At 39.5% G+C, this 16,147-nt stretch overlaps 1 protein-coding gene across 2 annotated transcripts in view; it reads right to left on the bottom strand.

The window, feature by feature from the left end:
- Nucleotides 1-443: 443 nt before the first annotated feature.
- Nucleotides 444-16,147, bottom strand: part of Slc44a1 (solute carrier family 44 member 1) — a 170,337-nt gene continuing 154,633 nt past the window's right edge. Inside the window, exons 16-17 of one of the 2 annotated variants that reach the window (XM_090330366.1) lie at nucleotides 3,332-3,387; nucleotides 444-1,732 (exon numbers count right to left, since the gene is read on the bottom strand). In XM_090330366.1, coding sequence (XP_090186492.1) covers nucleotides 1,543-1,732; nucleotides 3,332-3,387 — 246 coding nt within the window. In that variant the 3' untranslated portion in view covers nucleotides 444-1,542. The remainder of the gene's footprint in view (nucleotides 1,733-3,331; nucleotides 3,388-16,147) is intronic. The other variant, XM_090330369.1, reaches the window with a different exon arrangement.

The raw sequence follows: 16,147 nt of genomic DNA, 5'->3' as shown, positions 1-16,147 counted from the left end.
AACCCTACCCACACCACAATGGTATCCTTTGGGAAGTGAATAGGTCATATGGTGTTTATAAAAGGAATGGAATAAAAAAGAAACCCAGGTACCCTTGCCTTTCCAACATATGAGAATGCAGTGAGAAGTGCTGTTCATAAACATGAGAGCAGATGCATCCTGATCACACACTGCTTCTGCTCACAGTGCCGTGTGGTTGAAGTTTCCAGTGTCTACCACTGAGAGAAATAAGTCTTTGTTATTTACAAGCAAAACGCTTTGTGGCATTTTGTTACACCACCCCCAACAGACTGAGACACACGTGTGTTAAGTATTACATATTTATGTTTATGTTTTCATCAAAGTAATCCAAGACAAACAAATTGACTTTAAAATACAAATTTTAAATTGGCATGATCTCTTTATTGTTTTAAGAAGGAGAGAGAGAGAGGGGGGGAGGGGGGAGAGATATTCCAGGACAAGGTATTAGTATTTGAGCATGTTGTATTGCGGGAAGCAATAGGATAGGAGAGAAGGGAGAGAAGAGTGAGGCTAGGAGTTGACTGGGGACTCCGAGACCTTGACTCAGTTGCCTAGCCTACCTGGCTAGCCCTGGTTAGACTCCCACCTCCTATACTCATTGTCTACCATCACCATTAGAATAGTGAGTATCAGAGTATTATGAATTTTAAGTAGATTTCAGTCCAATGGAAAAATAATAAATTGGTCCTCTAAATTGGGTATCAGTGATCTTTTCCTGAAAAGGTCACATGGTCAATGTTTTAGGCTTGGAGGACAATGTGGTCTCCATTATAAGAAGAAAGCAGCCATCCACAAGGTATAAAAGATTGGGTGTAGCTGTGTTCTTATAGAACTTTATTTAAAAGAAAAAAAGGTGGGGGTCAGATTTGACGCAAAGGCCATACAAGAACATTAAATGTTATTTTGCTTTAAAAATAATTCTGTGATTCTTCTGTGCCCCTAAAGTCTCCCCAGTCCTCCCCCCTGGCCAGTGTCATGTCTTTGCATCACACCCTCTACCCCATGCAGTGACACCTACTGTGATATTATAGGGCACATAATTATCTCTGCAGCAGTAATAAACAAAGCACAATGTTATTGCGAAGTGGATCTGGAGTTAGAAGAGCTTTAAATCCTTATTCTGTCAGTCTGTGTGATCTTACCTATAGCACACAACCTCTATGAGTCTCCTTTTCCTCATGGGCAAAAATAGATCTCTTAGACACAAACTCACAGGTTGTCATGAGGATTAAATGCACATACAGAGGCAATCCTAATGCTTGGAACGGAACAGGCCCTCAATAAATAGTAGTTATTAACCCACATCAGCTCTATAAATAGCAGAGTCAGAGAGGACAAGCCCAGGCTGAAGGAAGAGAAGAGAATTCCCTAGCCAATCCAGACTTCAGGTCAATACTAGAATTAGATAGGAAGGCAGGGATGGTTCTTAAACATACACAAAGCCAGAAGAGAAAGCAGCAGGAAGTTTGAAGGCATTGCTTCAAGGCAGATTACTATCGAATGCTTGGGATTAATCATTTATTAGACAGTCCCATAGAAAATCCACTTGGCTGGTGGTAGCTGGGGAACCTTGGCACATGCTTCCATTGAAGTAATAAGGCCCGAGGCCTTCCTCAGAGGTTCAACAGCTGGTGAGTGGGAGGCCCTTGCAACAGCCTCCTCTCTGTCCATTCTTCCGGGCTCAGGAGAGGACCAGTCACCTTTTCTTGAGCTGAAAAAAATACACACAAGAGAATGAATACTGCTCTCTTAATAGAGAAAACACATGAGGAGCAGTCAGTAGCCAAAAATGATATGGGATGATGATACACACATACACACACACACACACACACACACACACACACACACACACACACACACACACGAGAACAGCAAATATAAAAGCTCTTGTCTGTAATTCTAGCTACTCAGGAGGTTGGATGGGAGAATCACGGTTAAAAGCCAGCTTGGCACGAAAATCCAGGAAACTCTCATCTTCAGTTAATAATCAAAACTCCCAAAGTGGTTCGTGTAATAGAGTGCCAGCCTTGACTGGAAAAAGCTAAGGGACAGTTTCTAGATCCTGAGTTCAAGCCACAGTACTGGTGCGCGCACACACACACACACACACACACACACACACAATATCTGAGTAAGCCTAGGTTCAAATCCTGATTTTACCACTTATAATTGTGTATTCTTTTTATTTAGTTTTATTTTCAGGGTGATATACAGAGGGGTTATGGTTATACACGTAAGGTAGTGAGTACGTTTCTTGGTGGACATTGTTACCCCTCCTAATTGTGTATTCCTGGGCAAGGTACTTCTGGGCCTACTTTTTCTCAAAACATAACACAAAACCAGTTGTGGTGCATTCCTTTAAGAGTGCTTAAAATGCATTAATAAATAAAACATGTTTAGAATGGTGTCCGTAATAAATGATAGATTTCCACTTGCCATTTTTGATATTAATATTATTCTATGACAAACAAGTCTTTAGATAATTGGACTGAATCAAGCCACCTTAATGAATGAGATTCTAAGCTAATTAAAAAATCTAATTCTCTCTGATTCTCAAAAGTACCAAATCTGAAATGTAAATAAACTTAGAGTTTTTACTCCTATAATTCTAGTCGTAGCTAAACAGATTAGACCAGGATAATAGATATTCTTATAGTGAGATTTAAATCATGAGCACAGTGACTGAGTAAAACGCTAAAGATAATAATATTGTCATTCCATAAAATGAAGTTTTTATCACTAGGAATACACTTTGAAGTATTTGGGACTAAGTATTATGATATATGCACTATTCTCAAACAGTTTAAAATGTTATGGATATGTGGATATGTATATATCATATACAGATATAATGCAGATATGATAAATACCTCATAGCAGGAAGACAAAATGTAACACTGTGTTCAACAATAAAAAAAAAACAATGAACTGTTTAATGATAAAAGAGAAACAGAGACCCAGCTTGACCTTCAAGCATATATAAGGCACTGCAGAATAGCAGAGGTGACAAGATATTCAGTCTGACTCTAAGATGCCTGGAGAGCTTCGACTCGGCACAAGGGAACAGGAAGTAATTCTACAATTCAACTATCTGATAGTATCGGGCAGGATATCTTAGTATACCTGTCTCCACATTAGTCTCTGCATATCCCGAGGTGCTTAAAACAAGTTGTATATGGCGTCAACAAACAAGAAAACACCCAACCCCCAAAACCAATACCAAAAACAGTATTGCTTGAAACAATTACTAGAAGTTTTATGCTAGAATTTTAGTCTTGAGATTTTACTTGCATGTTGCAATGATTACCTCTTTGCTGGCCCTCCTGTCCTTGACCTCCTCCTAATTTCAATCCACTTGGCAAACTGCAGGGAGAAAAAAATGCTAATCTACTGCTTTCACTCTATTGGTTCCCCACTGAAGAAATTACAAAACATTCCTGTTTTCCACAGTATTACATCTAAATTTCCATGTTTTGTGATTTTTACACATTTTTACTTGCAATTCCAATTCTCATGGTTTTCCCCCCTACCACTGTAAATAACAGGACCTATAATTAGACCGCCAGCTGAGTCTGGCTGATGCCTGCTATGGTCATGTGGCAGGCACATCAGGCTCATACTGAAGTTGTGATTCCCCTGAGATGGAGATAAAAGTGCTTTACTCGTAATACATTTTTATTATAGAATAGTTTTAGACCTATAAAATTTGCAAAACTAATATGAAGAATCCCCATCTGCTCTACTCTTAGTTTTCCCTGTTATTAGCATTTTTACATCACTGCAGTCCATTTATCACAGCCAATGGACAAACACTGGCATGGAGCTATTAACTAAACTATCAATTCAGAGATATTCATTTTTCCCTAAGGACCTTTTCTGTCTCAGGATTGTTTGCCGTTACAAAATAAATCCTTCCATGAGCATTCTGGAGCATGTCTTTTGGTGCATGTGCATGCATTTATGTTGGAACATGCTGCGGGGGGAGGACATATATTTATTTATATTCTGGACATGTAGTTCTTCTAGACTATGTCTTAACTTTTCTGTTTCTTAATGGTGTCTTCTAGTAAACTGTGGAATTTTTATAATATCAAATGGAAGGTGTGGTCTGAAGCAACTACAAGAGGAAAGCTTCCATTTAGAAGTCCGAGCTGCCTTCCTGACCTTGCTGTAATATCCTGTAATAGAACGTGTGTTGAGCAAAAAGCTATCTTTGTTCCATGGTTGAAAGTTAGGCCTCCTGTGTCAGCTGTCTTCGTGATTGAACATTACAAGACATAAACTATACCATGCTATTCTAAGAACCCTGGTTTCCAGTAAACAGGAAGAGAGAGATCAATCTTAGATGCTATGGCAGGGCCAAATTGCAGCAAAGCTTTGTTCTCTAAAGACAGAAGGATAATTTCCAAGTGATGCAATCCTTGTCTTGATATCCTTTTCTTTGCAACCTGCTTGTTAATAATTTAGCACCATTTGGGATATGTTTAACACACTTTTGCACATGTACTCCTTCAAGTGGAACAGAAGGACAAAACATTATATTATACTCATATAAAAAGGTTTTATTACCCTTAACCAGGAGTGGCTTGGAACGATATTTGGCTTACTAGCTAATTATTGACAAAACGACAGTTGTAAATCAACTGGTCAGAAACTAGAACTACCATTTCCCCATTTTTTCAATATCTAATATCCAGTGATTTTATATGGATATCCAATTGTCTTTTGTAACTTTGGTGCAAACAGTTTGCACTGGATGTATATATACATAGAAATAGAAATCTTCAAAGGGTTGGTGGGGTTGTATAGATATTTCTTGGGTAGATTTAAGGGGATAGAAATGAGTGTACAAAGCTACACTTGCTGTAAAAGCTATCAGGTTTTCAACCCTTTTAGTCAAGCTATATGGACTACAATTCTGGTTTTATTTGTCCACTTGTTTCCTTGGAGACATGGACTTCCCTTCCCATAATCTTCCCATTTCAGAGAAGGATGGGGATCACCTACATGCCAGCTGTCAGGGAAAAAGAAGATCAGCATTCAACTATATTCACCGTACTTGTGAGCGAACAAAATGTCCTCAGTTTACGAAGGCACACCAAAACTTTAATAAAGACAAGCAAAGAAATGGAATAGAATTGTGAATCTAGAAATAAATCCCTTCATCTATGGTCCATTGATTTTGACCTTGATAAGAATGGCAAGACCATTTAATGGGAGAAAGCATAGTTTTCTGGCTGAGCGTACTGGATTATGTCTGTAATCCTAGCTACTTGGGAGGCAGAGATTGTGGAATCATGGCTTGATGCCAGCCAGAGCATGAAAATTCATGACATTTCATCTTGTGAACCCAACCAATGGCTGGTGCAATGGTATGTGCCTGTCATCCTCAACGGGAAAACCCAAGATGCAGTATCATAGTCCATAGCCTGGGCATAAAGCAAGACATTACCTTGAAAATAACCAATGGAAATGGGCTGGTGGTATGGTTCGAGTGGTAGTGGCCTTCCTGAACCTTGAGTTCAATCTCCAGTACCACAAAAAGGGCCATTTCCATAAACCCTATACACAAAATTAACTCGATCAATGCAAGAGTTAAATGAATGGGTGAAACAAATAAACTCCCTGAAGAAAGTTTAGGTCTAAATCTTCACGGTCTTGGATTGGATTGGATTCTTGGATAGGACAATGAACATATGAGAAAACATGATAGATACTATCCTTCCATCAAAAGATAAATGTTTATGCCCCAAAGGACACTCTGAAAGACCACAATGATAAAATAGATGCGAGTCATGTATTTTATAAGGGTCAAGTAGCCAGAGTATGTAATGAAGGCGTACAGTCAACAAGAAAACAGCCCAATTAAAAATGGGAGAAGTTTTTGAAAAGACATTTCTCTAAAGAACAGATATCACTAGTTGTCAGAAAAATACCAAAAAAAGCCACAATGAAATATTACATTAGAACCACTATGGTGGCTGGAGTAGAAATGATGGATGATAGCACAAATGGTTGAGGGTGAAGAGAAATTGAAACCTCATGCACACACTGCTATTGGGAATATAAAACAGTGCAGCTGCTGTATTAAAACATAGAATTACTATATGGCCTAGTAATTCTGGTTCTAGATATATATCCAAGAAAACAGATGTGGATGTTCACAGCAGTATTATTTATAATAGCTAAATAAATAGCAACCTAAATATCCATCAGTATGAATCAACCTGGATGAAAGGATGAACAAGTTCTGCTGGGCACGGTGGCTTGTGCCTGTAATCCTAGCTACTCAGGAGGCTGAGATCTGAGGATCATGGTTCAAAGCCAACCTTAGCACAAAAGGACCTCAGACCCTTATCTCAAATTAATCTCTAGAAAATGGGAAGTGCGTCTTGTCTCAAGGGTAGGGCAGTAGCTCAGGGCAGTGGCCAGGCCAAGCTCAAGCCCCATGACCCACACACAAAAAAAAGATGATGGACTAAAATGTGGTATATCATATAATGAAATATTATTCAACCATACAAGGGAATGAAAACACTGGTATACATGCAAATTTATTAGTCTGTTTATCTCTTGGCAATAAATAGATTGAGCTCATTTTAATAAAAGTGGTTTATTTGTGATCTTGGAGTCCCATGGTTGAGGGGTCACATTTGATGGTGGATTTCTTCCTGTCAGGAATCCAAAGAAAGATTATGCCCACGTACATTGCGTTTTCTTTAATGCCTCTCTCTCTTCTTATGAGACGGATGATAGTCAATCATGAGTGTTACATGCTGACAAATTTATTTAACTCTAATCACATCTCAAAGGCTTTACCTCTAAACATCTTAGTCAGACTAACATTCCATCTTCTTAATTCCTTCGCTGTGAGGATTCAGTTTCAACACCTGAATTCTTGGTGGGGACCAGCTCAAATCACGTTCAAACCCTGATGGCTACACTAGGGCTGAACCTTGAGAATATGCTAAGAGAAGTGAGACAAACATATTGCATACTATGCAATTCTATTTGCACAAAATATCCAGAAGAGGCAAATCCATAGAGAAATAAGAAAGACTAGGTATTGCCAGGTGCTAGGAGATGATAACTGGCATGAACTGGCAAATGGCACAGGGGAGTGATAAGACCTGTTTTAGATTTTAAAGGAATATCCCAGGCAGACAAGATGGGAACAGGAAGACAAATTAGGAAGCAATTGCATTTTTACACACAGGGAATAGAGGGCAGCAGCCCTGGAGAATGTGAGAAGTGAGTTGGCTCAGAGATTTCAATAGGAAAATAGTTCACAAGACTTACTGAGGAGCTGACTGGGGTCTGAGAGAAAAGAAAAGAAATGATTAAAGACAGTGCTTTCGTTTCATCGCCAGCAATCAGAAGGGTGGTATTGCAACTTACCAAGAATGAAGTCAAGATTGGGAATGTTTAGCCAGGGGCCAGGGGCTCACACTTGTAATCCTAGCTACTCAGGAGGGCTGGGATCTGAGGATCGTGGTTCAAGGCCAGCCCTGGCACTTAAGTCCATTGGAGACTCTTATCTGCAACCATCAAAAAACTGGAAGTGGTGTGAAGTGGTGCTGTGGCTCAAGTGTAGAGTGCTAGCCTTGAGCTGGACAGCTCAGGGACAGCACCCAGGCCCAGAGTCAAAGCCCCAAGACCAACCAAAAAAAAAATTGGGAATGCTCAATTTGACATTCTTATAGAAATCCAAGAAGAGTCAGCCAGCAGGCTCTTAGATATGAAGCATACCTAAATTTCAATGGAAAGATACTGACCAACAATGACTAAACAGAATTTCAAAGTGAAAGTTCACAGGACAACCTTGACAGATCTTAAAATACGATATAAAATCTAAAATGCAAGAAAGGATAGGAACTGAGGAAGTTATGCGTTCAGTCATCCCGACAAATCCTTTTTACATTTGCAGACTTAAGGACTGATTTTAAAAAATTATTTGCAATAAACTCCAAATCACAGGTGATGACGAATCTGGAAATTTGTTGTGACAAGGGCTTTCTTTCCAGTGGCATTCTCTCTAAGCTTTGGGACAATCAGGTCTCAATTCCCTTCCAGACTTTCCTACAAATATGGGATATAAATTGTGTATCCTATATGTGGAGTTGAATCACTCACTTGTGAGTAAGTCAAGCTAACACCCATTGTGAAGATATGAATGCAATGTTGTTGTGTTTTTAGATTACATACGGCAGATTTGAAGTTAGTGCTTTCTATATCATTCAAGAATATAAGGACTGCCAGGGGCCAGTGGCTCATGCTTCCAGTACTAGGTATTCAGGAGACTGAGATCTGAAGATCATGGTTTGAAGCCAGCAGGACAGGACTCTTTTCTCTCATCAGTCACACACACAAAAAAGCCAGCAGTGGACATACGCTTCAATTAGTAGAGCACTATCAAACTCAAAGACAGCATTAGGTCCTGAGTTTAATACAGGACCAGCACTATAAGAAAAAAAAAATAAAAAAGGATGTATGGGTTGGACACGTGGCTCGAGTGGTAGTCCTCTTGCCTAGCAATACAAGGGACTGAGTTTAAATACCAGTTATTGCTTACCCACAACCTGAAAAAATACAATAGGAGGATTTATTAAAATTGGAATCACTTCATCAATATCAAAATGATTTGCTAGTGATGACGATGCACTGTACTGAAGACTTCCCAAATGGTACATCCTTGCTAGCAGCTGTTCCAGAACCATATAAGGAAATCCTCATTACCCTTATTTTGCTATAGATGGGGAAGTGAGTAACTTGCCCATGTCCAGAAAAAACAGCCAGTATGTGAACCCAGATATGGTTCACCACAAAGTCCAAACTTAATTACTATACTCTTGGAATATTAAGGATATAGTTTGTATGACCAAGGCAGTGTATAAAAGTTCCTAGCTGGGCTTCGTTGCTCACGCCTATAATCCTAGCTATTCAGGAGGCTGAGATCTGAGGATTGCGGTTCAAAGCCAGCCCTGCACTAAAGACTGTGAGACTCTTATCTCCAATTAACCACTAGAAAACTGGAAGTGGTGCTATGGCTCAAGGGGTAGGGCAGTAGCCTTGAACTGAAGAGCTCAGGGACAGCACCCAGACCCAGAGATCAAGCCCCACTACCGACCAAACAAAAAAGAAATAAAAGCTCCTATGTTTATATATATGTGTGTATATTAAGAAAGTGATATAGGCCTTATAACATTATAGAAATAGACATAGAATCTACCAGGAAAAAATAACCAACAATTATAAGTTATTAGTCTGATAAAGAAATATTTCATATGGTTTTTCACATAGAAATATTTATTACATAACTTAAATAAAACATGTTACTTTAATAATCATGATAAACACTGAACAAAAAACAAGGATTATAAGTTAACTTCTTTTTTATCCAATAAGTAACTCAGTTTCTTGAACTCTTAAAAATAAGTGCAGATATAAGCAAAGATTTCTATTTAAGGATGATCACCATAACATTACCAATAGCCTATTAATTTTGGAAAAAAAGGTAAGTTCAATAATACAAGAATTATTGAATGATTAAATAAAACAAAGTGTTTGAATGAAAAAAATTATAAATCTTAGTTCTGCCCTTAGAGAACTTTTTTTCTTTTCTTTTCTTTTTTTTTTTTTGCCAGTCCTGGGCTTGAGCTCAGGGCCTGAGCACTGTCCTTGGACTTTCTCAAGGGTAGAACTCTACCACTTGAGCCTCAGCACCACGTCCAGATTTTGTTTTTTTTTTTTCTGTGCATGTGGTACTGAGGAATTGAACCCGGGTCTTCATGCATGCTAGGCAAGCACTCTACCACTAGGCCAAACTCCCAGCCCGAGAACTTTTTTTTAAAACAATAACGTGAATGTTCATGTTTAAGGAAACAGATGATGGATATTATTTAATATATATCTCATTACCTCTAAACTTTTACCTCTAAACTTTTACATTTAGTATGACTTAAACTGAAAAGTAGATATATGTCACAGAGAGACAGACACACATACACACACACATGAAATATGTCAGAGATTAATATTATTTGAAGGTTATAGGTTATTTTCTATATTTGTACTTTTTGAGCTGTAGTTTAAACTTTATTGCTACACTTGGTATTTTGTTATAGAAATGAATAAAACACCATCTTTAACCCACTTATTTATGCGTTTGTAACCTATTGATAATCATTTTATTAACTATTTTTTAAAACCTGTAAATAGTTAACATGTCGTTAAGGAGTGCAGTGCTTCTTCAACGTTACCCCTTTCATCATTTTCCCCCATGTCTCCAACCTACTTACTCATTTGTTTGCTTACTTATCCCTGTATCTGTTTGACAGCATGTATAAGGAGACTGACGTTGAACTCCAGTGGTGGCAGATCTGTGGAAAGCTACCAGCCTCCTCTTGTTTCTGGATTGCTACTGTGTATCATGCAAAGTCTGCCTGTTCTGCAAGAGCCCATAGCTAACACGGATGTGGACTCAGCATTATGAGTCACCCTCCTTAGGGGGGGGGGGGGAAACAGTTTTTAAGAAATAGCATTTGAGGGGCCGGGAGTTTGATCTAGTGGTAGAGTGCTTGCCTGGCATGCGCGAAGACCTTGGTTCGATTTCTCAGTATCACATATATAGAAAAAAGCCAGAAGTGGTGCTGAGGCTCAAGTGGTAGAGCTCTAGCCTTGAGAAAGTCCAAGGACAGTGCTCAGGCCCTGAGACCAAGCCCAGGACTGGCAAAAAAAAAAAAGAAAGAAAGAAAGAAAGAAAGAAAGAAAGAAAGAAAGAAAGAAAGAAAGAAAGAGCATTTGAGCCAGATGCTAGTGGCTCATGCTTGTGATGCTAGCTATTCAGGGGGCTGGGATCTGGAGGGAAGGGGGTTTCCAAAGCCAGCCCAGGCAGGAAACTAACATCCCTGATTAATTGCCAAAAAGCCATATGCGGAGCTGTGGCTCAACTGGTAGAGTACTAACCTGAAATAAAAATGCCCAGGCTCTGTACACAGGTCCTGAGTTCAAGCCTCAGTATGGGGAAAAATAAACAAAGAAAAACATTTAATATTATTTGATTATTGTTAGTTTTAAAGGTGGAAACATACTTAGGAAGTAAAGAAATATTGGGGACTGAAAAATGTGTGGATAGAAAACTTTCTATTACTTGGAATTACTTAAATACAAAGTTAAAAGATCTTTAATGTAATTGTATTCTTGTGACATAAAGAAAGCATCAATGCATATCAAGAACAATACAAAATGTATAGTGTACAACTAATAAAGCAATGTATTAGCATACCTTATATAGTATCTACTAAAAGCAGTACATCGGGTAACCCCTGGCAAATTCTCCAAAGCTACTTAATAACTCTGATACTGCCACCTTGTGGAATGAGAGATATATGACATATCTCATGAAATTGGAGGTTTCATTTGGAAGCAATTTATAAAGGAGAAATTATACATATAGCCTTAAAAATTGACATGTGAGAAGACATGTAAAGACATATACATTTCTCAGACACGGGCTTTAAAAAACAGAAGTTTGTAGACAACAATGTTATAAGAAGTCTGGCCACCAACAACAAAAATTGCCACACTCTCTCATGGCAGTGTAATAACATTGTTTAGAAACTATTTTTATTTTTTCCCATTTTCTTTTCAACTTTAAGTTAGTATTGTGCCATTAGAAGTTTAGTGCTATTATATTATTTTCATTGAGGGTGTGTGTGTGTGCGCACACGCACATGCCCTAGCTTGAACTTTGGGCCTGGGTGTTATCCTTGAGAATTTCTACTTAAGGCTAGCATTCTACCACTTGATCCATGCTTCCACTTCCAGCTTTTCTGGTAGGTAAGTGTTTATGGACTTCTCTGCATGGACTTGCTTTGAACTGCCATCCTCAGATCTCATCCTCCTGAGTATCCAGGGTTATGGGCCACTGGAACTATGGTGAACCACTGGTGCCTGGTATTTTTACTGATTTTTATTGACAGTATATTGAATGTTTATTGAATAGAATGCTGTACCTTGATGCTATGTTCTATCTCTCTCTCTCCTCTCTCTCTCTCTGTCTTTTTTTTTTTTTTTACCAGTACTGGTGCTTGAACTCAGGGCCTGAGCACTGTCCTTGGGCTTTCTCAAGGCTAGGGCTTTACCACTTGAGTCACAGCACCACTTCTGGCTTTTTTTATGTATGTGGTAACGAGGAATTGAACCCCAGGTCTTGGTGCATGCTAGGCAAGCACTCTACCACTAGGCCACACTCCCAGCCCAGATGCCATGTTCTCTTAAAGATGACCATCGGGCTTGTCCTTAGAAACTGATACATCTCACAGTACTAGATACATAAGGTCATGTAGGATGAGACTAAATGAACGGATCTCTGGATATGGAAACAAGAGTTTTATCTTGTGTGATTGTTGTTCTTAATGTACTATGTCATTTCTCTTCTCCTCTGTTGCCCTTTGGTTAATCTCATATCGTTACTGTATCTGACTTTGTTATCTGGTACATTGTATATATGTTTATTTGTTTATTTGAAATAGGAAAGGGATGAGGAGAAAACAAGATGACTGGGAGGGGTGGAGGAGGGAAATAGGGATAAAAACACAAGAAGGGGTATCAATGTGTGAGAAGTAATGCATCTACTACCCCTCTATACATTACCTAGATAATAAAAAATGTAACTGTAAACCCCTCTATACATTACCTAGATAATAAAAAATAAAATAAAGAAATAAAGTTTCTCTGAACATACTTTAGAATCCTTCAAGTATCAGTGGAGCAAAGCAATGTTTAAAAATCATCATTTTCGACCCTACCGGGTACCAGCTTGGTCTCTCAGGGCTTGATGGGCAAATTACCTCTTTGAGAGCTATCCAAACGAATTGAATGTTTTTTCCCCACATATCTCTGAGACTAACACTAGAGTTCTTCAACAACGTGTGTGTGTGTGTGTGTGTGCGTGTGTGTGAGTGTGTGTGTGTGCTGGTACTGAGGCAGTACTCAACCATGGTGATCTTCCACTTGATCCACAGCTCCACTTCTGGCCTTTTGCTGAATAAAGAAAAAAATTTCAGGGACTTTTTTTTCTCAAGTTGGCTTTGAACCATGATCTTCGTATCAGCCTCCAGAGTAGCCAGGCTTACAGATATGGGCTACTGGTGTGTAGGGAACTTGTCTTTTCTTTTTGTAATGCTTGTCAAACTGTTGTGTTTGATTCTTTTGTTTTTGTCTTGCTCATTGCTAGAACTTTTTCAGTCACAAGTTTGCCAGAAAACATTGGCATTTCCAGGGTATTAAGACTAGTTATGCATAACAGCAGACAACCTGCTATGGGGACTGTCAAAGATTAACTTTGGACCCTATCTTTCAGAGTAATGTACATTAGGTTGTTGACTTAGCTAACGAGTAAGAAAACAGTCTGTTTTGTAATATCTGCATAAAGGAAGTGCATGGTCACACTTAGGCAGGAGTGGCTAAGAGACCCTCTCCTGATTTGAGGTCAGTCAGGGACAAGCTACTTATCAGTCCAGATGAGACAAGCCCAGTCCATAGGCCAAGAAATTGTGTCTTTGGAGATCCTATCAGTTGGTGGCCCTGATCTGTTGTACAAATATTGACAGAACTGGAGTCCTCTTGGGGGGCAGGGACTGGTTAATGACTGGCAGACTCCATCCTTGGAAGAGCTCAAAATCTTTACAGAGATCAGGGCTGAAAAGCTGTAAGCCAAGGAAAGTGCTGTTAAGGTAGCTAACCTGTCCTAAAGGGAGGCCCCACAGGAAATACAGCACAACATACACCACTGGCTGCTTACCACTGGGTGTGAAGGGTGTATGCTTACTGGTGTTCTGGTGGCGGGCTTGTAACAAGAGTAGGATGGAAAGAAGGGCAAGGAGCCAACATTCATAAAAGACTTCATATCAGTGCAACGTTGGTTTTGGGATTTCTTTTTGCACATTATTCTCATGGAATCCTCAAGAAAGGTTATTATTAGCTCATTTTGTCAGGTAAAGAAAGAAGTTTTGGTCATCAGTAGCTCAGGCCTAGAATCCCAGCTGCTTGGGAGGAGGGTGAGACAAAAGACCCCGACTCCTCCTTATGAGGTCTTGATCACTGGTGTGATCACAGCTGTGCACACCTTCCATCCTTCAGTTTCTGAGTAAGATCCACTGCGGGCACCTATGGAGTTCTCCCTGCATGTATGGGATAGAGAATGCTGTATACGAGGGAGAAGGGGGTCTGATAACACAGACAGGAAGCAGTGCAGAAAGTCGGAGCCAAGGGACACAGACATTCAGTTATCAGATATCCACAGAAAGGACTCAATGTCCCAGTACTCAGGCCAAATCTAATTACCAGAATGCCAGAGAATTGCCAAATGGACTGGGAATGTTTCGTGATGAATCTGCGGGAAATTCTCAGTGGAGAGCATTTTGGCCAGCGGTTGTGACTCAGTTGGATCTGAGCACTGTGTATTGATATTTCAGTGGTCTAAACAAGCTGAGAAGAAGGCAAATCACTAATTGGAACTCTTTGGTAACCACTTACTACTTCTGAGATAAACTGGAACTATGGCAGATGGGTGAGGTATGCTCTGGCCCCTGGGCCTTCTCTCCCATTGTTTCAACATTTATATGTTACAAAAGCAAAGTTGTTGAGAGTCATCCCTTTCCTCATGCTGTTTCATGCCTCTACAACTTAGCACAAGTCACTCTCTCCTCTTGTAATTCCTGAATTGGTAGGTTATGACCTGTAAGAACAAAATTTCTCAAGATTCATCTTATTACTTAACCCCACTCTCTCAATAGGATGAATTGTTGTCACCTTCTCACAGTACACACACATTTCCATGCTATGACACTATGGGATTTTTTTTTGCCAGTCCTAGGGCTTGAACTCAGGGCCTGGGCACTGTCCTTGGGCTTTCTTAAGGCTAGAGCTCTACCACTTGAGCCATAGCACTACTTCCAGCCTTTTTTTTTTTTCCTGTGTATATGATATTGAGGAATCGAATCCAGGGCTTTGTGCATGCTAGGCGAGCATTCTACCACCAGGCCATGCTCCCAGCCCATGGCTTTTAAAAAAATTTTTTTTTCTTTTCTTTTTTCTTTTTGGGTCAGTCAGAGGACTTGAATTCAGGGCATGGACACTGTCCCTAGGTCCTTTTGCTCAAGGCTAGTGCTCTACCACTTTGAGCCATAGTTCCACTTCCGTTTTTTCTGGAGGTTAATTAGAGATAAGAGTCTCATAGATTTTCCTGCCTGGGCTGGCTTTGAACTGTAATCCTTAGATTGTAGCCTCCTGAGGAGTTAGAATTATAGGCATGAGTCACTGGTGCCTGGCTGCTTTTTACTCTTGATCCTGCTTGTAATCTTCCATAAGAAATTAGAACTGGCTTTGTACTTACCTAAGATAAGGATATAAAATAATTTCCCTACTAAAAAGGTTTAGTAGTCTTTCTGTGGAAATCCAAAGGTTGGCATTGTTTCACAGGAATATAAAATTGGACCATTTGTTCTAAACAACAACAAAAACAAACACCTATGGTAACTGAAAGACAATGTGCTTTTAAGTTTCTATTGATTGTACTTGAAAGCCCGTAAAAAGAAGACACAAATTTCAAATCTAGAATCCTCCAGACACTAAGGATGGATTTGTTAATGGTCATTGTGAATTTTCAAACACTAAGATGTTTCAGTAATGCAGGCCTCATGAAAGAAAACATTTTGTGTACATTTTAGGGCTGAGTTGAATTGTGACTTTCAGCCAGCTGGTGTCACCACAGTCAAGCACATTTGCTATGGCTACCATCTCAAGGATGAATACAAATTCTCCAGGTAGACATCCTATCTCCTTCTAAGGTCCCATCCATCTGTAGAAGGTTCAGCTACACTGAATGTAAGTCTATACTCCTCAAAGTTTACTACAGAAGATGTGAGCAGGTTTTGCAGCTTCCTGCATCCCTAGCTTCTGATGCATTAAGTCACAGTCCCTTCCCCTTTCTGCCCCCCTCCCCTACTCCACTAATTTCCACTTTAAGCACTATCCTTTGCCTTCCCTACATTCCCTACTGTGATGCACTACCCACAAGGCTCACTTTCTCCCTCTGCACATTATTCCCTCAAAGTCTGTC

The sequence above is a fragment of the Megascapheus bottae genome, chromosome 3, assembly GCF_031878675.1.
Source record: "Megascapheus bottae isolate mThoBot1 chromosome 3, mThoBot2.hap1, whole genome shotgun sequence".
Taxonomy (NCBI): Eukaryota; Metazoa; Chordata; class Mammalia; order Rodentia; family Geomyidae; genus Megascapheus; species Megascapheus bottae.
The sequence above is the reverse complement of the archived record's forward strand: the minus strand, read 5'-3'. Positions and strand labels throughout refer to the sequence as shown.